The sequence below is a fragment of the Plectrocnemia conspersa genome, unplaced genomic scaffold (genome assembly GCF_051122295.1).
Source record: "Plectrocnemia conspersa isolate PC_06_02 unplaced genomic scaffold, ASM5112229v1 ptg000009l, whole genome shotgun sequence".
NCBI classification, from domain to species: Eukaryota; Metazoa; Arthropoda; class Insecta; order Trichoptera; family Polycentropodidae; genus Plectrocnemia; species Plectrocnemia conspersa.
In genome coordinates this window covers 14691272-14717195 of record NW_028277173.1, presented here as the reverse complement: position 1 = coordinate 14717195, position 25924 = coordinate 14691272, and the positions used below count along the sequence as shown (strand labels likewise).

The following is a 25924-nucleotide window of genomic DNA, read 5'->3' as shown; positions in this document are numbered from 1 at the left end:
AATGTATATTAAAATAATTACAAATATGTACAAGAGATGTCTAAATAAAAAAAATATAATTTTATAATAATCAGATCATTACACTTTGATGACTTACATGACAATTGAACTATAATGTACGAATTTGATATTCAATATGAATTTCAAGCGTAGTATTAATGACAAATGGTAATTTAAGTTCTTCAATACATAATAATAAAATAATTTATTTTTTATTTATGTGTGCATGTAAATATTATTACATTTAGACAATATTTAAATAATAAAATAAAAAATACACTCATGGTTTTATTTCTAGTGTAAATCACAAAAATATTGTCTAATTTAACTTTAATTAATATTTATATAATTGAGAGGAAATAATAATTAAATAATAAACTTCCGTTAGATGTCACTTTTAATAATTAATTATTTAAGATACAAAAAATTCATAAAACTCATACATAAAGTACCAAATAAACTTATTCAAATTAGTTCAGTTTTAGTAAGTAAAAAATCACAAAATAACATAATTAGCTAATTAGTCAAAAGTATAAAATAAAGTAAATGCAATTCAATTACTGTTCAAAATGACTAGTAATTAAAAATCATTGAAAAATATGAGACATAAACATAGTTATTAATTACTTTAATATTTTATTTAAATTGGCTAGCATCGCAAATTTGTCATTCAGGGACAAAAGCCGTCAATGATTATGTTGCTTGCCTTGACAGCAAGCTTGGTTTGGTGATATTAACAAATCGGCGACTTTCGGTGCAGGCTTATTCGCAGTAGGAGCCGGGCCACCCATTTTAGGATTGAATTTACTTAAAATCTGATATGGAATCTCTTCGTCGTCGGGATTCGTTTCATCTACATTGTACCTGAAAAAGTGTTTTTAACTATTAATAAATGTTTTTTATAAGAGCAGTCCTATATATTATTAAGGATATGTTATAGAGACAATAAAATGTAAACAATACATTCACATTATAAATACGTACTTCAGAGCTTTGAAAAAAGCGATAGAAGCCTTGTTATTAAGAAGAATGGTCAATACGACTTTTTTCATTTGGTTGGTGAATCCTAGCAATTCCAAAGTGTGCATCATGAACGTTCCCAATCCTCGTCGTTGAGCCCATGGTTCCATTTGTAATTCATAGCTAAAATTTAAAAAAAAATAACATTAAATATATTAGATTAATACAATTTATATTTTCAACAGAAAAAATTAAAATGTAAATATAGTAAGTTATGTGATCGAAACTGCCTTCATTTTCAAACGTAAATATGCCGAGAAGTTAGTTTTTCTTAGTATGTATTATAATATATATATATGAACCTATGAACTAATAAGCTATGAATAAAATACATTTTTCATAGTAATACTTAAATTAAAATCTAATTATTAACACTTAATCAATGGTTTAGGTAATTTCTACTCATAAGTTCCATGTTGAAGGGAGTGAAGGTTATAGGACATGGCTCCATGTTTCTTTTCTACACCTGCCAACCTGCCCCTTGGGTCTGCTCTAACAACGATATTATATTGTCTGCAACTAACTTTATAAAACGTTATATATATATATATAAGAATACAAAAAAAATGTTGCTAGACCTCATGCAGTAATATTAACTAATGAAAAATTGAGAGAGCTTGGACTAAAACTTTTACACAAAAGGTATTTATATAGCATTGAAAATTTGGCTGAATGATTACAAAAATATTTTTGTAGATATGGTTTTAAGATTATTTTTAGCAAACAATATTTATCATTATTTTTTAATATCACCAACATTATATTATACATATATAATAATAATATTACATACTCCATTTTAAATTGAATGTTCAGGTCAAATGGTCAGGTTATCATTGCATTGAGGTCAAAACACAACTCTTACTACGAATTACATATATGAATTAATTAAACACATTCCTAAATATATTCATGTTTTATTCATTAGAATGCCGAAGCAAATGGGAAAAACTATTATTTTGATACGGTATCTAAATATCAGAATTGATTAATTAACGATAGCTTTTTACTAACAATTCTTTGGAAAAGTATTAACTAAAAAAAGTATTTAATTAATTTTGATGACTCAAATAAATTCTAAATTAAAAAATAATAGTAGGGTCAAATATTTTTTCCTGTTAGTGTTTAGAATCAGCAATTTGCACGCATTTTTAACTAGGCCAACAAAACTACAACTGATTGCGCATTGACCTATTGACGACGACAATTGTTATGAAAAACCAAAATTCATAACATTCAATGTTCCTTTATTTTTAAACTAGCAGGGCCATGGCTATATGGACATACTATTCAATGTTAAACACTCGTAGTTTGAGAAATTCTTATAATATAATATAAACAACCGTTCAACAATATTTTGCAATTATGTGTTATATTGAACAAAACAGATGTTTTAAATTCAATATAATATTTTAAAATGCCGCTACCCACAAATGAAGATGTCAAACAGTAAAAATAATCAATACCACTATAGTAATGGTTTATTATCAGCATATGGCGCGATAATGTCAATCTCAACACTGCAAAATATATATTTAAAATCTTTATTCGACTAGCAGTGTATGGTTGTACTATAAAGGTATGGATTTTGGACGAAAATTAAAATATTTTATATATTTCAATTAACTTTATTTTATATATTTTATAGTATTTGTGTTTCCTATATTAATGAATCGATTAATTAGCTGTTTTAGTACTGTGAGGAACCACACATTACTAAAAACAGCTAATCGTTTGTGGGAGATATTATTCTTGAAACTCATGTTAATTACTCTAACCAAAAGAGATTATTTATCAATAAAGATATTTATCACACAAAGTCTCTCGTTACGACTAGAACTAAAGAGTTTCCCCATAAATAACATGCAAGGATTCTCCGGTGCATTGAATGAATATTTCTTTGTTACGGATCACGGGAAATAATGTATCACCCGAAGACAAATAGCACCGTATTCCCGTTACACAATTCAACCACGGAGATGTTCATTAAGTAAATGTCCCTTTCTAAAGCTTCTCCACCACTACTCGGAGAAAACGATACTCGGCCATCATATTAGCCGCAAAATATGTAATATAATCTAGTAAAATCCTCACTGGTTTCTACCTGCATCTTACTGGCTGCAACGTTACACTCCTTAGGGTTACCAAACCTTAAAGCAGTTTTACTATAGTAATATGAACTAGTGTGTGTTGTTTTGAAGACACGTTCAAGCATATTAAAACAGTTTGTGGCAGAGCCACAGAATTTCTCAAGCTGTGTGTAATTTTAATATTATTGTCACTGTACTATCAATCAGGCTAAGTCAGCATGGTGTAATGGTTGGGTTAAACTTTTGCTTGATTTTTCAACGGAAACTATGTTAGTTAATAATAAGATTTATAGTATTTGAAGAAGACATTTTGCACAATAAAAAGTTAGGTTAGGTATTCTGTGCTAAGGGATAAACTGCTGCTAAAATCAACCTGTTTCTGTTTATGGAAATAGTAACGTAAATTTAAAGCTGAAAGAAATAAAATTAATTATTATTAATTATTTTTCAATGACGAACTCCTTAAAATAAGTTATTTTTAAAAGCCGCTTAGCGATCGATTGAGCTTATGAACATCATCAAGACGGATCTATATAGAGCTGTTTTTTATGAAAACATTTACTGAAAGATTAAGCTGTCAGATGATCCAAAGTCAATCTCAAAATAAGATGCTTTAGAATTTTTTTTTCTAGACTTTGTATCTTTACTTTCCAAATATACTTCGTATATCAGTAGTATACTAAAAAAAATTTAGATAAAACACACTCGCTTTGAAGCAACTCACATTATTTCTTAATTTTAAAAGTGTTGAAATACCATTAATTAAAACAAAATTTATAATCCGTTATCAGGGATATGATAACATGTTTAATTTTATTTAAAATATTATATTTATTAAGATATATGTATAAATCTTTAAACAGAGTGATAGCCTAATTTGATACGTATTTATTGAGCGTGCGAAAAGCAAACAATTAATTTAGGACATACAAAACCATTAACTATGATATAAACATAGAGCTTTAAAACAACCGGAACTAACGTTATATTTTAATTAAAATTTCTTAATAATATTGTAATATTTTGAACGATCGATTGCAATCAGATATGTGTATTCGATTGAAAATTATTTTAATTGAAATAGTACCAAGCACTGTTAAAATTGCAGCAAGGTCAACTTCTTTGATATTATTGATAATAACTAACTATTGTCTACGCATGCGTTGACATTAGCAATATATATACATATATAATATACATTAGCAATATAATATATATTCTTAAAATAAACGATCGGCTGATATCGTCATTATTAAATAATCAGTCTAGTCTACGAAGGCGTTTGATTGATTATCTTAAACAAAATTATCTTCAATAAAATAGTTTATATTATGAATTAGATTAAATAATGAAAACAGGAAGAAACACGCAATGCCAGCAGATTCCTAACGTATTTTTGGATGCAGCGCTCGATCAAGGTTATCGGAAAATACATATGCGCATCGTCCACGTAAATAGAAGACCATGGGAAACCGATTGGCAAAATTTCAATAAGTCACTAAGAAACCACTATGGAGATTTATTTGATTGAATTATTAATGTACTAGTACATTCATATGAGAAATGGCCAGATTAATTGACCGTTCTTGTTAAAAAGTGTAATTAATTAACAATTAACTTCGATGATTGTGTGAGGCGTGTAGAATATTAATGGTGAACTTGACACACTATCTTTTTATTAATATTTAATAATATTTTTATACCTCAGATGAACAAATATGATATTACCAATTATTATAATTATGCGACTCAAATCTAAGAGTATTATGATATCGTTGATTCCATATTTATTCACTTAGGAAGGTGTACGGTACATTAACAGAACGCGACTCTTTTGAGAAGAAAGGATGACTAGCGAGTGAATATGGGAAAATCACTCATGTGATAATATACTGTTTGAACCAGCTTTATCGGCCGTTTTCAATAAATTTTTTGGCGAAGATTTTAATAGAAGTAGTGCCGTAAGTAGTTAATATTATTTATGTTACAACGTTTTACCCACTTGTGATGAATATTAAATATTTCTGATATTATTCCTTCAAAATATAAAAAGTTTGACGCACTTCAACACAAAACTGCCGGCTCTGGACTTTCTGCAGCAGCCGATCGTACATTTCGGGCGGTATCTTGGTGGATGTTGGTTTTTGGGTGCTCCAATGGCGTTAAATCGCATGATAATGGCGGCCAGGTGCCCCTCCCCCCCTCTTTAATGTGGTCAGAAAAATGTGTCATTTAATGAAACACTATGAATCTTTATGAAATCGAAATATAAAAAAAGATCACTAAAAGGCCAACTTTTGTCCTCCCCCCTTCCCTGAAAAAGCTGCAATTTCGTCCTTGATTCTAAACCATAAATTCACGGGATATCTAAAAAATCTATCCCGAAAATATTTTTTTAAATGTCATTTCAGTGAAATTATATCGGAATACATTTTCACCTCTGAAAATATAATTTATCTGGCAGTTGCAAGTAAAACTAAATGATTTCAACTTTTGCATACATAGTAATATATACATTTACGTACTTATCATTATTTATATACATGCGAAATAGAAATATTACAGTGAATATGTATTTTTAGTGAAGTTACATTTTCACTAGTGAAGTTTAAATACATTTTCACCAGTATATACATATTTCTACTAGCGAAAATATAATTTAAGCGAAACGTCCATGTGGTGTTCAAACCTAACCTAATTAAACTTCTAAAACAAATTATAGTTTTACAGCTTTCATTATGTTAGGTGAGTCCAAAATACTAACTAGGCCAACTCATCTCTCATGTGATGTCTGCACTTTGATATTACACTTTTTTTAAATATTTAAATATTGTTTTGAAAATATTATATCTATCCTTACTGATATTACTAGGAACTTCTGATATAAGAGTGTTAGTCAAAGTATACTCAAATCGAATTTTGGTCAATAGGAGGGCTCAAAAGCAATTATCACTTCTCAGAAGTCAAAAACACACGTCAAAAACAATAAATTCGTGTCTGCGCCGTTACGCCATCTCAGTGAGAACGCTCGTTACCGAGCGTTCCCACTGCGATGGCACGATTTTATTGCTTTTGACGGGAATTTTTGACTTCTGAGAATGGATAATTGTTTTTTGCGCTCTCCTATTGGTCAAAATTCGGTTTAGATATGCTTCCTTCATTCGATTCTTACTTATTGTAAGTCGTAATATTTTTTTATAAAAAGTCTTAATATGAACGCTAGACTCTGGTTTAACACAACCAATAAAAAAGATGCAAGGGAGAAGTTGTAACATATAAATGAACGAACAATAATATTATAGTATTTGCATGGACGTGCAAAAAGTCGTCGCAATGTGAACTAGGCGTAGCTTATCAAATAGGTACTATTTCCATATAGTAAATTATATTATGTAAAAAACTGGTGAAAGAAGAACAAAGGAGATGTTTAAAAATGTAATTCAAAAATATATTTTCATATGCTTTGAGAAATATCATACGATGGACAAATATAACCAAACATCAAGTATATAAATATCTAAGTAATTGTAATGTATATAAATAAATACATATGTTTCATATATCAAATTAATAAAAAAACATCAACAATAAATTCCGTGCGATTTAAAATATGTTGAGAAAGGTAGTGGTCCCAACATCTGGAACGGGTACAGGGTATACCCTATATAAATGATATATAAATAATAAGTAAGAAGGCTAATTTTGTGATTAAATAAATTGGACCACAGTGGATTCAATAAGAAAAAAGGCTAAGAAAGTTTTGTACAACATCATTAAATTAAATGTGTTGTTTCTAAAATATTCTTCTGGATTATTGCTATCTTTATCTACACATTTATAATATAACATTTTTTTTTTTTCTACAAGTTTTTTTTTTATAAAAAGTGATTTTAAATCCAAGAATCCTGTAAATTTCATTCCCTCATATTTGGATTTTTTAAATCAATCTTAAATAAGTTATTAGGAGCGTTAGAAATGATACGATTGCAAAGATGTTGGAATATCGTTAAAGCTTCATGTTTAATCGCGAGATCAAAGGAATTTTCACTAAGCGAAATAAGAGTCCATGAACGGTTTAAAACATTCAATACGATTTTCACAGCGGTTTTAAATAAAATCTGTTAAGTTATGGCATAACTTAACAGATTTTATTATCGCATAACTGTTATGCGATAATATTTTCCACCTTGTTACTGAGGCTGAAAATATGTCTCAGTGGTCTTAAATCATATGCACGCGGTCGAATGTCGTTCGCTAAGTAATTTCATATATTATTTAGCAATACTATTCAAAAATGTTGTAAGTAAATATTACGCGGTATTTTTTGTGCCCCCTAGGACTGGCGCCCCAGGCGATCGCGTGTGCAGCCTGCCCCTTAGGTTGGTTCTATGCTCCCGTATGAGAGTTTCTGAGACTACAAAAGTAAGATGTTTAAAAAATCTCGTTGTACGGGAAATTGCGCCTATCCATAAAAGCAGCATTTAATTTTTACTTTTTTAAATATTGTATTTAGTTATTGACAAAATGGTGTTAACAGTTCGAGCAAAACTTGAAGTGTACTATGGCAAGAATACATTTAAAATGATCGGCAATGTTATAAAATATTTTAAGGTAGATTAAGGCAAGTTGCTCATAATCTTCTTATCCATTGTCAAGAATCAAAGAAAAGCGAAGTACTACTTGTTGTTAAAGAGCATTCAAGTAAACAGTCTAAGATATCTCTAGAAGAGGAAGTACGGATCGTATCCGTATTTGTATCCTAGTGCCTTTTTGCTAGGAGCGTTAGTATGTAATATGTATAATATGTGAAGCACTTTTTCAAGTTGCTGAGAGGCGGTGTAGACAATCCACCAAAGCTCGACGTCTTTCAGCTGTGAGTGCCCTAGAGTCGCGATCTTTTTTATGCACATTATGGCCAAGACATCAGCACCCGAAAACGCTTCTCTTTTACGAGCCATCTAGCTTCTTGTCAAAAACAAGGATGTTTTCGGCGATAGCAATGAAGAGTTGAAAAGAAATGTGTGGGATAGTGCTCGTATATTTTAGATATGCGCCATTTTTTTTTTACTTATTGTTTGTATAATGGTCATTGGGAATTGGGGAAACCTGTTTAGTCGCGATGGTCAGATTTGTAATAAAAAATAAATATTTAAAAATCTATTAATATAAGCATATATTTAATATAACACTGCATTTCAGTTATTGTAGACTGCTTATATTATAAAACTGCTTCAGAAATGAGATACTTCAGGTGCAATGAACATAAACTTTGGTCTTTTTTTCGTTTAAAAAAAGATCTATGCAAAATATCTGTTACACAGAAGAAATATTCTTAATCACCTTTTTCTACTTATTTGCCGAAGCTAGAATTCTTCGAAAATCGCTATTTCATTTGTGTTTAAAAATTTGCATATATATTTATAATTATTTTTACATGCACTATGAAAAGTCCATTTTCATTTCCAATGACTGTTTCATACGGAATAAAATAATTTCATCAAATCTGGTTTGTGTTTATTAAGACGGTTTCATTTAATGAATCATCAAGGTCATCAGTATATGATTTATAAAAAAATATTTTTTTCTGTACAGATTATGAGAAAATGAACGCTTCAAGTTTAATAAACACAGATAGCGCTTAACTACGACGGTCGTATCAAATAATTGAGCTCTCACACGATGCTGATGTAACACAACTGTCGAATTATTTCATTTGATATCACACAAAATAATAAAACGGCAATGTCGCGGTTCATTTCACACACACGTTTGTGATTGTCGAGAGACAGGGGAATGAACTTTTTCGACTGTTTCTTTACAAATATAAAAAAAACGATATAAAGCAGATACGCGTTTGTTAACCCCAACGTTTACGGTGTCAAGTGCGCCACCTTTCACGTGTTACCCAACCCTGGTGGCGTGTAACACGTCTGAAGCGAAATACGAGGGACCCTTGAACTCAAAAATAATCGTAGCACTTGGACATATTGATGATTATGAGTTACGTTGAGAATTTATCGACAGGAAGTGATTAAGAATAGTGCCCAATGTTTTGGATTGGCGCCACGTAAAACAGAAAATATATATATGATTTATATAAAATTTATTAGAAATTTAAAATTAAAATTTAAGTTTTTTTATATATGTTATTTTTACCATCTGCGCAGTGAATAAATACAGTTTCACTGCTATTTACCAGTAGAATTATAAATCAATTGTTTGATACATTTTAAAATCATATTCATACTATTGAAAATATAACTTCACTGTAACAGCTGTGAAACATCCATTTGCTGTTCAAATCCAAACCTAACCTAATGAGCATAAACTAATTATAATTTTTGAACTTCCATTAGATTAATTCGTTTGGGTTAGGTTTAGGTTTAAACAAATGAACGTTTCGCAACTGTCAATTTGAGTTTCCTAAAGATTTTAAAATAGCATATAATATATGTGAATAAGCTAGTTTGTATAAACACATATTATTGCTTCTAGACAATAAAATATGCTAGCAACCATTTGTTTATGCGATCAGTCGTGGCGGCGGTAAATTGATAGCAATTAATTGCTGGCTGTGAATTTCGGGCGATAAATTTTCCTACTCATTAGAACACTCCTAATTATTATTTATAAAATGGTTCAAAATGTTTGACCGTTAATAACAGCTGTGTTAACTTTTAAATAACTCATTTATAATTTAGTGGACGGCTTTAAAAAATCCAAAACTATTGAATATTTACTGTTTGACATATGCAAATATTACGTCTTACATAATATACGTTTATTACTCATTTTCCAAAAGGAATAAAATTAAAAAGTGTTCAGATTATGACAGTTCTTGATAATGCATAAAAACTTATCTAAAAATTTGTCGCTAGTTAATAAATTTCTCAATAATTGTAGCATTTCTCGGAATAAACCAGATTAAAAAATCATAAAATTACGCCAATGGTTTTTCAGAAATTGAAAAAATAATCAATCAAATAATTGAACTTTATAAAATGCATGCCGCCTTATTAGGTTCCAACTAAGTTGATGCGTCCATTTGAAAATCCTGATCCCTGTCAAAAACTCTTATTTTTTTGTGTAGAAAAAGGCAAAGCTATAATTTTGTTACGAAGATTTTTAATATGTTTTTTCATAGCTGTTTTGTGAAGGAAATGCAAAGACTCGCTTTTGTCCACGCAGCACATTTGTTTTATTCATAGTCATTTATCCAATAAGTTTAACAGATTTCAGGGTAGTAAAAACTATACAATTTGCTAGCTGCACTCAAAATCAATCGTCAAAATATAAAAAAATCACCTCCACATTTCAATCACTATTACTACATTTAATGCACAACTTGAATACGACTTTCCACTAATTGCTGTTGTATTGTCAAAACACATCGTTAATGACATAATCAATCTGCACATACACAACCGGTTCTTGTCAACTGTCTCTCCGAAAATTTTTGTCAACTATCATAAAGCAAACTGGTAATAACTGACCATATCACAAATTGATTGAGATGCTTGTCAAAACTGGTGCAAAGTTGTGAACACCGAGCATTGTGATGTTGAAAATATTATATGATACATATATTTTACGCTGAAAACGATATGAATTATTGCGATTAAACAGTTCACAACCTTTTCATGCACAATAAACAAAAATACGCGTGCAATTTGTTTACCGTTAGGGGTGTCAGTCTATTTGATTTTCACTTTCATCGTAGTAGATTATCAGAAATAAGTAAAAAACTGTTTCAACTGCTACTTTATTCTAAGTTGCATACATTACAATCAAATATGCGAACTCTAGAGACAACAGAGACAAACGCTTGGTTATATGTAAGTAAGCAATTTATATTGCTTATTATCATTTTATCTATATTAAATGTACATTATATTTTTTGATTTCTTTTATGTATATATACATACATATATTATGTACATGGAAATGTCACTCATGGGTCACATTTTATTTTTAATAAAGAAAAACACGGATACACCGTTTGATAATTGTCATGGACATTGTCCCTCAAATTTAATCAACCATTAATTAAAAAACGAAAAAAATAATCAAACTTGTAGTCAGTGGCATAATTATATAATAATATATTTAAATAACATATTAAATATTATTGTAAAAATTTCAAATATGAGAGAAATGGAAAGATGTAATTTACAATGCGTTCGCGACAATTTAGTGACTTGTATTTACGTTCTTTTTCGATGAATTAATTTATAGTAATTATTTATTATTATGAAATAATATATAAATTATGCAGTTTACATAATAATAAATTTACATAGTTAGTTAATAGAAAACAAACAATAGAGAATTGAATTTTACATTCATATTAAAAAATCTTACGTGATACTTTTTTGAGTATTTTCCAACGAGTTTTTTTATTTTTTTAAATAGTCGCCATTTTGAAACAATATGTCAATTCAGGCTGACTAGCGAACTTAGAAAAATGTAAAGAGGTTAAGAACGTTTAAAAAATAGGAATATAAATAAAATTAATAATAAAAAAATTACACGCCTTCTCAGAAATCGTATACATAAATCTACCTAATTCTAACTACAGCCTTTGTCGGACGGAATTATCGTTTTAAACAGCCTAAAAGTTTAGTAATCGCATTTTATTCTTAAATATTGTGACGAGTCCATCGATGACAACGAATATCCTTCCTCTTATATTTTAGTTACAAACGTCAGTCACTTCACGACACTGTTTTACCGCATTTTTCTGTTCGTAATGTCATTGATATAAACAGAAAGAATTTGGCGACAAATTCAGTTCAAATCAATGGCAGTTTCTCCTTTCAAATATTAAATAAGAAACGGATCACTGAACCTTAAACTTGTCTGTGTTTGAATTAAAACAGCCTGGCCTAATAAACCAACGGAAACGGTATTATTACCAACCGAGTAAATAAAATCGCTTCCATTTTTACTAATCTTGTAACTTAAATTTTTTAATTTATTTGATTACATGTTATAATAAAGTTACTTTGTAAATTATTTTTTTTAAAACTGTTAGGACTATTTATTTATTTATTATTGGCAAAATTAAGACAGCACTTTATTTGGCCGACCGCGACGGGAGTTTGACGACCGGCGGTGCCTCATCCGCCGATCACTCACATCGTTATAACATGTAACTAAATTGTAAACCATGTACATTTTTAATAAACAATACTGCAGCGGCCCAATCTATGTGAAATTTCCAACCATTACCGTTCGCCAAAAAACATCTAAAATACCGGTACCGCAGTATTGGTAGGCCGTAATACCGGTATTGAAAGACCTATTTAAACGCTATCTTGCCTTGTCCCCTCTAAAATTTAATCAGCAGCCTAAATTAATATTTTATTATATTTACCTCTAGCATACGAAATACGGATTTTGTTTCGAGACAACCATGGAATTCCCTACTTTTGTGCCATCTCATGTCCCGGGACTTTCACTGATTTTCTACTTAAAAAGTTACTACTCAAAATCTAAATCATATATATATATATATATATATATAAATAGGAAAGCGAGTGAGTATTTTTAACGGTAGGAAATATTCACTGCGAAAAATAGAAATAGACTATCGCATTCGTCCCTAAATGCCTTGGTTTTTCTATAAACTTATTTTGTCCAGAAAAATTAAATATGTATTCTTATTTTTTAAATATAATTTTACAATCATTGTTTTGTACATATAATAAAATTTAAATTGCATTTTTTGGTGTTATAAAAATAAATAAATATTTATAACAAAAAAAAATGCAACGCGTGTGTGTAAATTTTCACCAAAATTTTATGATGTTGTTCTTTGGCGAAAAAGCATCCGTGATTTATTAAGATTATATATAATCACGCACTTTTTATCTGAGATTAAAGATATTGTAAATGTAATAATTTAATCTGTGCCTTTCTAACATTGTATTTATTGCGTTACTTTTATTATTTCCAAATTATTTGTAGCCTTGTTAGTAGAATTTGTTTATAACTAACACTAAATCTGGGTATGGTGTTGTTCCGCGGGCGATTTGCTACTAAAATTAGTGATGATGATGACCAGTTTAACCATCGTTAAAGCCTTGAGAAAATTTCGAGTTACAAATTAATCGTGCAATGTGAAAGTTTAAGATATTATACCTATAATCCGATATTGGCATGAAAGAAAATGTTAAAAAATCACGAGAATTATTTATTCACAAAATTGTAATATTTTGTTAAGAAATGGAAAACGAGACTTTCGCTGCATAGCGCAAATTCTTGGGATATTTTTCTATATTGTCGCACGATGAATACGTTTTTGACAATATTTTATTAAAGTGTTCGACGTTTAGGCAATATATTTATATATCTTATTTATTTATTTTTTATTACAAATCTGACTTTTCAAATGTGTCATAATGGACATTATACAAACAAAAATAAATTAAAAAAAAACAGTAGTTGTGTAAACTTAAATAGATGAGCACCATCCAACATAATTTTACCCATCTCCTCAAAGCTATCGTCGAAAACATCCATGTACTTGCTAAACTCGTTGAGATACTGGATGCCTCGTGCAAGAAGAGCGTTCTCAATCGCTAACGACCTGGCCCACGTCGGGTAAGAAATAGGAACGCGATCGCGACTCTCGAAAGCACTCTAAAGCTTGCAGCCGAAAGTCACTGAGCATTGATAGGTTATCGACACTGCCCCTTAGCAACTTTAAAAAGTGCTTCATTGAGTAGACGCTAAGCCGAGAATGTAATTAATTGTATATCAACGCTCCTAGCAAAAAGGCACTAGGATACAAATACGGATAAGATATCTGAAAAAAAATCTTTGAATTCTCTCTAACAACAAGGAGTACTTCACTCAACTCAGATTCCAGACAATGGAATTATATTCGAGCACGCTACTAATTAATCGGCAATAAATTATTAAAGTAACACGCGTTCCGAATAACGAAGCCGAACATTCTCGACACCTTATCGTAAACTTTAGCGATGTACATAAATAATCTCCACCGGAACACCACTTCCAAGTCATCGACGAAAGAATTTCTGATTAAAATACCTCCCCTTAAACTGTAAGAAAATTCCGCCGGACAAGGGAATCTGGAAAACATGACAACGTGACACTTGACGATGCTGAATGGTAGTCGAATGTCGATCGACTACCTCCACAGCCACTCTAAGTCTTCCTGTAAAGAGTGAATTCGAATTTGTGCGAATACTCTGAAACACTTTCATGTCATCAGCATGTAGTACATATTCTGAGTTGTTAATTGCCGCATGTATATGTGGTTAATAAAGAGCAAAAAGAGCAAAGGACCCAGATTGAATCCCTGTCGTACTCCAAAATGAGAGAAATAATCATATTCGCTTGATTTTCATCAGTCCCTGGTTTAAACTTTTACGATACTGAAACTGATGCCGTTCAGTTGTAAATTTTAATGAACATGAACTCAATCACATACAACATTCACGTGCTTCATACATCACTCACTACAATTTATCTTTCAGCTATAACTCAAAAAAACAAAACAATAAAGACTATTAAAAAAAAGTATTTAATAGATTTATTCTGCGATATTATTTTACTGCAGAAAAACAATGAATTATTTTTTTCAATTGAGATATGAGCAAGATTTTTTCTATTAAATATTTTATCATAGCACACAATGGAAACACATACCCCTTTCATACTTTAGAGTCGAGAGGGTGTAATAAATTAATTCCGACGTAAGGATTCTAAATAGATTTTATTATAAATTTTGTGTGTAATTAACAATTTTTTGCGATTCAGTTATTTACCAAGCGTTAAATTCTAGTTCATAACTTTATTTCTAGAGCAAAATCACCAATTATCCCTTCTGTATATTTTCTTTCATAAAAGTATTGTCAGCCCTAATAAAGACTGGCGCATACCTCAAAAATAATTGCACACACACATGAAATTATATTACTATTCTAATAATGACATCAGATAAGAATGAAGGGGAGGGGCTATTGTGGCGTTCAACGATCAAAGGTTGCCCTGAATTCGAAGCCAGATCTGAACAACGACTTGCACATTTTTTATTCCTACATCAAAGTGGTCGGAGGGGCGAAGCTGACCGGCGATCTATTATAGATCATTTTGGCGCAGATCGCATCGAGTTTGGAGTTGGACATTTTTAAAACTAAAAACTAAAAATAATTAAACAAACCGAGAGCATAAAAATATTTTTTTTAATAAAATAAATAATTAAATCTGTCGCGATAGTGGACATGGAGCGCGTGAATGCATACATTTATTTTAAATGCACATATGTAAGATTTTTATTTGTACGCAAATAAAAAAAATCTAGCCACACGCCTTGCGTTTTCTGGCAGTACACAAAATGCTTTCGTATATAAATCGAGTGACCACTACACATTTGTCATTCAGTGATAAGGAAGTCACTTTGAATCGAACAGTGTCTCTTTCAGTGATAACGAAGGCACTCTTCTGAATCGAACTCTCGCGCGCACCGAGTGACTAATTATTTCCTAAATAAATAAAAAAGTACCACAATTAAAAAAATAGTGATTTTAAAAAATATATAATAAATCAACATTAAAAAATAAGGAGGGCGAAATAGAAATGTGCACAATTGGCGTTCAACTAAGGTATTTATTTTTTTAAATAAAATGACAATTATTTAACAAAACTAACAGGAAAGTGACAGTGAAATTTTGTAACAATAGAAAGTAGATATGTAATTTATAATAACACGTTCTTAAGAGTGTCGTACTCATTTTGAGAGAATTGGTTATTCCTCTCTAAAAATAAATTTGTAAATAACTAAACATCAATGTTTAAGCTGTTATCGATACAAAAAATATATTTTTTGGACATTGCTTGCTTAACATTATAATATATATAATCGTTATTATGTCATTACAATTAATGACACAATAACGATCATAGATAATATACTAATAGCTTAAATTGAAAAAGTGACGTATTTCTAACACAAATGACATTATAAAAATAAGTTATTTTATTATTAATATTTTTTTATATATATTATATAATCACTTTTTTCTAATTTCAGATAAACTATCGATTAATTAATAATCTAAAGTGAATATGAATAGTAAAAATTAAAATTAAAACAATAAAATTAAATTAAAAGTTAATAAATTTTATATTTATTATAAAAAATGTGTAAAAACACATTATTACTGGCAGTGTTCATGTGTATGACGAGTTGTGCATTGGGTGCGAATATTCTGGGGATATTTCCCACGAACACTCACAGCCACTATGTGATGTATGGCAGTTTGATGAGGGAGATGACGAAACGAGGGCACCATGTGACTTCCGTCAACCATTTCCCACTGGTACGTAATACGTTTAATATTATGAATTTCATATAATTGCTTATTTCTTCTTCTTTCTCGATGTTACAATCGTTTATAAATATTGACATTCCCATTATTTTAAAATAGTTATTTCTATACATTTTTTATATCAATATCTCCATTAAGTAAAGTTCAAAATTTTAATATATGTAAATTATAAATGATATATTTAATTGTATTTTATATGGATCGCCCCATTATTATTATGATAAATTAGCCCGCGGGATTAATAAAAATAGCTATCCATGTTCATGCATTCCTCTTGATCTAATAAATAGGTAATATCTAGCTGTTTTGTTACTTTTATATGGTAGTAGTGCTCATTTAAAATTACGGTTTACAGAATCTCAATAGCAACCCCTACTCCTTGTAATACGTACCGTGATAACTAAAATATAATTTAACTAATAATAACTAGTGAAATTATATGTCGCTCTAAACTGCCGTTGAAACTCAATTTCATAGTTGCAAAACGTTCATTTGTTGTTTAAGCCCAAATCTAACCTATACGAATTAACCATTATATTATTATATTCGTTTAGGTTAGGTTTGGGGTTGAAAAGCGAATGAACGTTTCGCAACTGTCAAATTAAGTTTCAATGACAGTAGGGTGACACACCATTTGTTAAAACTAAAATATTCTAAACGTACGTGTAACAAACAATACAGTTTGACTAATATTAATCAGTGAAATTAAAGGTCAATTGATTGATACGTTTTTAGAATATAATTTCACTAAAAAATTCACATTTACTGTAACATATACATTACATAAAATAAATTTTAGGACGGAGCTCGCACATTTACAAAAATGTTTTCATTGCGTGGCCAATTAAAAATAAAAATAAAACGGTTATCCCTGATAAAGTGTATGTATATTACATATTCAGAGTGATACATTTTTTGTAATAATTGTGATGCCACACAAAGTAAAACTAATAAGAATGACTTATTCGACAGTCTCATTACCATGAACTGCCTACGAAATATTTTCTTAAAATGTATACACATAGTACAAATATTAAACAAATAATTTGTATTATATTATATGTTTGCAATAAAATAACTTTAAATTTGCATTATGTAATACTCCTGCGATCATTATATCTTTCTCTTTAGGATGCTCATAAGTAATTAATGACTCGCTGACTGAAGAAACGTTTAAGTTCTTCTTTCAGTGAGATTAATAATAAAGTACGTAAGGCGGTGGACTGATAATCCAGAGGCCACGGGTTCGAAATTTTATTTTATAAATATGCGCTAACAACCGGCTAAAGCTACAGAGTAACATATTGATATAAGCTGAAATTATAGTTATTAATTGATCAAATATGTCACTAATTTAGAATTTGTTTAAGGCTGGTCATCCACCATTTATTCTTAGATATTTATTGTGTTTACGCAGTTGTAACAGATAGGGCTTACGCCTAAAAAAATACAACCAGTTACCAAATTTGTCAAACTATTATTATCATTAAAAATTTAATAATTACTTTAGCAGACAATGTAGTATATATAATATATTGTGTATCTATTTAGTGCTTTAAATGAAATTTTTACTGAAGTGAGAACTATAAATTTATTTACTGTATTTTTTTTGTATATCGAAGATTTATTTAATAAATTTCCTAGAAATACCGAAACATCACTAATTGAAACACACCACTTGATCAATTAGGTCATTATTTGGACATAATTTCCATTTTAAGATGGCAACATATTAAATGGTCAGAATTTAAATGAACTTGGATTTTTAAATAAATTAAATCAAATATATTATTCAGGGTCAGAATAAATATAAAATAGTTAAAATACAATTAGCATATGGTCAGAATAAAAATATAGGACGATCAGAATTAAAATAATAAATGGTCATAATTATATTATTCAGGGTCAAAATAAATATCAAATGGTTCAAATAAAAATATCATACGATCAGAATAAAAATACAGGGGGATCACGTGAATTAAATAATATAACATTTATATTGTAAATATAATAGGCAATACATTATTTATTTTAGAAATATTTTATAAAATATCCCGCTCGCAGCTTAACTGTTAGTCAGAACAGTGAACACCTCGTGAATAACTTAGTGAATCTATTTAATTATATGTAGGACGCGAAAGTATTCAGAGCGACGAACGAAGCGGGAATAACGACTGAGCGGCGGTGGAGAGCATGCTTGGCTTGTTTTGTTGACATCTGACAATGTTTTGAGCCTAATCAAACAAGTTGGTTCTAAAACACCTTGCTAATGACCATGCATTATTATGCTGACCAGAGCCGGTACGATTGTGAGGCGAGCGAGGCACTTGCCTCAGGCGAACGATGGAAAAGGTGCCAAACTAGTAGTCAGTGAATTGGAAAATTTCAAAATCGAAAAATTTATGGAAAAAATACTACATTGACCTATGGTCAAGGATATGACATTGGAGCGAACATGTCTGGTGTTTATAAAGATGTACAAGCCATATTTATTCGGAAACATGAATAAGCCATGTGTGGCTCACAGCCTTAATTTGGTTTGTAAAAATGCTGCTTCTTCAATTGCTAGTAAGATTACATTTTACGGAGTCGTTCAGATAATCTATACGTTTTTTGTGAATGCGACAACTTTTGGGATAAACGTCTGTATTAAGAACAGCTTTGAAATATCATACAGATACACGATGGACTTCAAGAACAAATACCATTAATATAGAACGTGTTGATAGATTTAGAAAATAAGCAATTTTTACAGCATGTCGAAATTCAAAGACTTTTGAAGCAAATAAATTTTTAAAAATGTGTACACTATCTGCATGGAATTTAATATTGTAAGAAGTTAATAGAGTAGACAAAGCTTTGCAGTAAAAAATGATGACTATAATTAAAGCTTTACATTTAATAAAATTATTATCTAGTCAAGGGGTGGCCAACCCAAATGATCTTGCGGGCCACTTTAGAAATGCATCATAACTCCGCGGGCCATTTATAAAATTATATATCCCCATATTAGATTTAGTTACACTATAGACATTTTTTGGAGTGAAAAATTGTCTATAGTGTATTGGTGATTATAAAATAAATATAATTTGTAAATATGTGATGAATCTCATGAGGCGGGAAAATGTTCAAGGCGGGCCGTGGGTTGTCCGCCCCAGACCTAGTCCCTTGTAGCAAATGAGAGACAACATATGGAAAAATATTTTTTCTAAAAGTGAGAAATGGGCTTCATTACAGAATTTGAAAATAAACGAAGAAAAATTTACAATTTGATGAACCATCTCAACAATCTGTTCCTTATGATGATACATTTATAATTACAGTAGAAATGAAAGGAGTGATAGATATTTTGATAACACAATTTAGATAAGGATATGAAAAATTGTATGAAATTTCATCACATTTCGAAATTTTTACAGAAGAAAAAATGATGTTGATGAATGCAGAAAATGTACATAAAGCAGTTTATGATTTTGTCTCCAAATATCCTAACGATAATAATTCTAATGAAATATCCAATTATTCAAACGATACTAATTCTAAAAAATCAAAGATAATTAGTTCAAAAATCAGGCAATGAAATTAATTCCAAATCTCAAGACAGCTACAAGTGCAGATATATAATATTAAGAATATTCACGAATACTATCTAATACAGTCTTATCCGAATTTAGATATTGCGTTAAGACCAATTTTAATATTACCGGTCATTGTAGCCTCAACTGGAAGAGGCTTCAGTAAATAAAAAATTATAAAAACTTATTAGTCAGTTTTAATCACCGAAAAATAGTAAATCAAATAACTAAAAATTGTATGATATTATATTTTATTTTATGTGAAGAACTCCAATTTCTTTATATATTTAACTTCTTTATTGTAAACTGTTCAACAAAATAAATTAAAAAAAATAACTATAAAAAATATTTAAATATATAAAATATAATTTTAACTATAAAATAATATTTATTTCATTTTTTTTGTTAAGCTTAGTGTCATTTTATTTTTAGTATGTCCAAAACTTTATATTTTTATAACTATTGTACTATTACTGTGTTCTATGACATTTTTTTATATAATATAATTAGCAATAAATCCATTCTGTATCTGAATTCGAGTAATCTTATTTTTGCATAATATTACACTTATTGAAAATAAAAAAAAACTACATAGGGGCGCAAATTTGTCCTTTTGCCTCAGGTTACAAAATGTCTAGTCTCGGCCTTGATGCTGACTATCTCTATCTGTCAACATAAAACTAACCTTAAGGTTAAAATACAGATCATATAATTTAAATACTAGATATTCTTTATAAATACTGACCAATGAGCTTCCTGTCAAAATAATTCTTACCATTTAATATAAATTCTGACCCATGTAATATAAATTCTGACCACAACCGTATTAAAATTCTGACCCGAAAAATACGATCCTTTTAAGATTAGAATTTTAAATAGGTTTTTTTTATCATTTTTAATCCTTTTTATTGACTAATCTATCTGCTTAACCCCATCTATTCAATACTATTAACTGTAATGTCTTATAATTAATGCATTTTTTAAAAATACATTTACTCTTACGCAAACTCATCATATATTCTTATTTCAGAAAATGCCAATGGACAATTTTACCGACATAAGCTTAGATGGTACCTTGCCAGCGCTCGCAAACAACATCTCAATTGACGTGCCATTGTCAATGTCGCCATTAGATAATCACTTTGACATCATTGAAGATTTTCACAGATCATGCGAAATTGGTTTAAACCACCCCAAAGTGTTGGAGCTGCTCAATCCCAAGTACAAATTTGACATACTAGTGACAGAGATATTCGGTTCCGAATGCTTCTTAGCTATCGCTCATAAGCTCGGCATCCCTTCTGTGGGAATAGTATCCAGTGTAATGCTGCCGTGGGTCAACGATATGGTAGCGAACCCGGACAACCCCGCATATGTGCCGCTATATTATTATCCGCTGACACAATGGATGAACTTTTACGAGAGGACTTACAACACTGTGATGAGCCTAGTGATCAAATTGACATACGAAATTATGTCTAATTGGAAAGCGCAGCGGATTGCCGAGAGCGCATTGGGTCCTTTGCCAAGCATCGCCAGTTTGGCGAGGAACTTTAGCTTGATATTGACAAACAGCCATTTTAGCATTAACCAAGTGAGACCTTTTGTACCGCAAATAATCGAAGTGGGAGGTTTGCATATTAAGAAACCTGGAATACTACCACCGGTATGTCCATAAATACGAATACGAATTTCGCAATTCAAAACATAAATTTATTAAACTACTTGATAAATAATTTACAGGATTTGGAAACGTTTCTCAGTGAATCTACTCATGGAGTAATATACTTCAGCTTCGGATCAATGTTAAAAATCGAGTCGTTTCCGCAAGAAAAATTAAAACAAATAATTAACACATTGGGAAGTCTAAATCAAAGGATATTATGGAAGGTCAACTCTACTAATTTACCACCACTTCCTCCAAACATCAGAACAGGAATGTGGATGCCTCAATTAGAAATATTATGTAAGTACACATAAGTTTTTATGTAAATTTTACAAACAAAAACCATGCTAGTTGAACAGTAACTAATACATAAAAATAGTATAAATTAACCTTAGCTTGTCTATCTATATTTATTAACTATGGAAAACAAAAATTATTCCAAATATATATCTCTTCATAAATCTACTGCAGTATTGTTGTATTATCTAAAAACTAAATCTGCTTAATCGATTATGACCATGGGAATAGTAATGTTATTATAAAAATATAAGGAAATATTATGATAAAATAGTTTTAGTTAATTATATATGAATAATTTCTACCAGCTTTATTTTTATATACAGGCCATCCTTCTACTAAACTATTCATAAGTCACGGAGGTTTATTGGGCAGTCAAGAGGCCATAAATTGCGGCGTTCCGATTCTGGGCATACCGTTATTCGCAGATCAAGCGTTAAATTTAGCCGAATTGAAAAAACGAGGTGTTGTCAAGATAATAAACTATAACGACTTTAACGAAGTTACTATATTCAACGCCATAAATAACATGTTAAACGATACCAGGTAAAACAATTAACTACATCACTAATTGCTCAATAAGATATTTGATAAAATATACATATGTATTTATTTTTTAGTTACGTGGAGAACATGAAATATCTATCGCGATTGTTCACCGATCGTCCGCAACACCCAATGGACACTGCAATTTATTGGTTAGAGTACGTGATCAAGTATGGCGGAGCGAAGCATTTAAGATCGGCGGCCCTAGATCTTAAATGGTATCAATATTTACTATTGGACGTTATAGGGTTTTTGCTGATTTCAGTCATTGTGGTGTTTGTGATAGTGAAATGGTGTTTCAAAGCTTTTATAAGTATGATATCTAAGAACAATGATGTACATTGTAAAAACACTGAACACACTGTTTTGAACAATAATAACATTTATCAAAATGGTAAACATAAATTAAACGGAATGAGTAGTAATGGACATTCGTATCAAAATGGAAATTCATATATATATTGTAATGGAACAATGTACAGTGAGAGCATTTATAAAAAGGAAGAATGATACTGATAAGCTGCTAGAAATCGTAACAGTTAAATCCATATTGTTATGGTATACAAAATAAAGGTGATTGTATATAAGCTAATTTTAATATTTAATGAATCCGAAATATTGCTTTTAATTTAAATTAATTTTATTATTGTACATGAAAATGTCAAAGGAAAAGAGAGTAAGCTAAAATAAGTCGAGATTTAAATGCAGAAATGTTTTACAAACTGCATATTATCATTTTATTGGACTTAACAAAGTAAATCATTATAATTTGATACTTAGGAAAGAAAAAAGAATACTACACAATACTGTAACCAATGTTAATCAGTAAATAATTAAATGCGACTTACTCCTTTTTATACTGACATTTTCTTATGTAATTAGAAATTTTCTGGGTTATATTATTTTTAAGAAAAATAATTTTATATACAATGAAAAGTATTACAAAACCGGAAACTAAAAAGTTAAGTTTGTACATATACAAATAATATAATATTATTTATAATTAGATTTACAATAGCATAAGGATAAATTTATAATTTGTGGAAAATGGATGTGGTCTTGAATGAAGCAATTTATTTTATTTAATTATGAAAATATATTACTTTCGATTTTAAAACTGTATGTTCTTAAAAATCCGTGTAATGCTTGTCTTCATGAACAAGTTTTATTATATCTGCGTATATATAGGAAAATAAGTTAATGATTAAATCACTCACCAATAGAGAGATTCGTCTCCATAATCCATATCAAAGCGAAAGTGTGAAAATCCAAGGTGCTTTCCTTCCTGGTCTCTGGCGATTAGATACCATGCCAATTCCTCAGACATCTCCTCTCTCTTCTTCTCGCCGTCCCATCCCCACGAACACTGTTCGCTCCTTAATTTATAAAAGAAAAAGATATATTTAAATTAAATGTAAATTAATCGCTTAAATGCATTTATGTAATAAATATTTTAAATTAAAATATAATACGTTTTATTACCACTCACCATTTTCTGATGTTTCTCTCGGTCAAGTCTATGGCCCACTCTAGAGTTTCACTGGGTAATTGCGCTACACGGAAACAGGTAATGCTTGCAGTAAAGTCACCGCGTTTATAGGTGTGGAACGCCAATAAGGGGGCCAACGGATCGACCAAAGCGTTTGCGCGAGCGACTGCCGCCGTTCCGGCTGCTATCCTTTGTCTTTCTTCTTTGCGAGCGAGGCGCTTTTCTTTTCCTTTTTTATTGCAAATTTTACGCTGATAAATTTAAAATCAAGACTTTAGTATAACACCTAACATAAGCATAAAGAGACATAGTGGAAATTTAACAACATCACAGACTGCTCTAACTAAAGGGCTATTATCCAATTAAACACAGCTAATAAGATATTTTCAAAAATACTAAACTTTAGACTAAATATACAGAAAAAAATAGAAATCCTGGAAGAACAATCCTAGATAAGACGCAAGAATATAACATTGATACCCATTACTATTCATATGGTGAAGATAAAGGGATCAAGCAATTCATATACCTCGACTATATGGTCTGGCTGATGTACAAAACCATGCCTACATATCGTGCTTACGTTCTAAATATTGAATTCTGACAAAATAATACGAACAACAACCGGATATCCTGGGGAAATTGAGTGCTGTGTCGAGTTGGTTAAATTGGTAAGATCTTTCCAAGTGAAGGCGTGTTTAAATAAAACGATCAAATGTCTCAAGCTATAACACTTTCCTCTACTTACATAATCAAAATATTAAAATAAATAATTGAAAAACAGATGACTAATGCATGAAAACTGGATATGGCCAACAAATGTATTATTTCGAGTATATTAAGAAACATTATTATTATTGGTTTTAATTTATAATAAGTCGATTATTTATATATTCTTTATTAATAATTTGAGTATTAATAACTTTTAATTAAACAAATAATATAACCTATACATTTTTTCGGCATAGAAACAATTCCCGCTCTTTTGTGTTTACGCTTATTAGGTTATGTGATGCTATTTATATCGTTAAAAATTAAGCGAAGCCACTTGTTGATTGTTGGTGCTCCAAACTGATTCTCTCTATTGCCTATCCTTTTATAACTATTATAATTCTTGAGTATACGATATTTCAGTAAAATATCAATTTTTGTTGTGCATTTACGAGTAAAGCATTATTATACTTACGCCCATGATGTCGAGTATTTCTCACTAAACTTTAGAAAATCTGTAAACTCGTCTTATTTGCTATCCTATTCGCGAGAGCGCGCCGTAGTTGTATCGAAGAACGCTTGTAAAAACAAAGTTGAAAAGTCAACGAGCCTGGAGGCCAAAATCGCAAAAGAATCGGGCAATAACTTTTACATAAACAAACGCGTGTACATGTAATATAAATAATATATCAATGGAGTACCTTCAATTTCTTACATATTAAAAGTTAAATCACAAAATTATTTAAAAGTATTATTTAAAAAAATATATTTTTATTTTATCAATATACAATGCCTAATTAATAAATAAAACGCACAAAAATATTTTACATTAAATATAACAAAAACCAATTCTTTATAGGGTTTTATAATAGGTTTAAGTACAAATAACTATGATTTATTCATTATAAAATGTATATATATGAAAGGGAATTTCAAAAATAGCAACAATATTTTATTAAATCTTGATTTGCTTATAAAGATGAATTTTATCATATTTCTTGTGTCCTTTTTTTGAGAATTTATTTTTGATCAATGAGAGGGAACACTATAAGTAATATTGACAAGTAATATTTTATAGCCTGTTATTAACCCTTTGAGTAGTGAGTTAATTTATATATCATTTTTTAATTTGTTAATATACACCTGGGAGTGAGTTAATTATACGTGTT

The 25924-nt window shown here is 29.9% G+C and overlaps 2 protein-coding genes across 2 annotated transcripts; one reads left to right on the top strand and one right to left on the bottom strand.

Moving 5' to 3' along the window:
* Positions 1-379: 379 nt before the first annotated feature.
* On the bottom strand, positions 380-25391 carry Naa40 (N-alpha-acetyltransferase 40). The gene is made up of 5 exons (XM_088191522.1): positions 25231-25391; positions 24045-24295; positions 23773-23931; positions 985-1143; positions 380-864 (listed from the first exon to the last, which is right to left on the bottom strand). The coding sequence occupies exons 1-5, from the start codon at positions 25234-25236 to the stop codon at positions 687-689; spliced, it is 753 nt and encodes a 250-aa protein (XP_088047648.1). The 5' UTR covers positions 25237-25391; the 3' UTR covers positions 380-686.
* On the top strand, positions 15181-23765 carry LOC148231995 (UDP-glucosyltransferase 2-like). The gene is made up of 6 exons (XM_088191520.1): positions 15181-15745; positions 16174-16462; positions 21077-21712; positions 21790-22012; positions 22336-22555; positions 22630-23765. The coding sequence occupies exons 2-6, from the start codon at positions 16283-16285 to the stop codon at positions 23063-23065; spliced, it is 1695 nt and encodes a 564-aa protein (XP_088047646.1). The 5' UTR covers positions 15181-15745; positions 16174-16282; the 3' UTR covers positions 23066-23765.
* Positions 25392-25924: the final 533 nt, after the last annotated feature.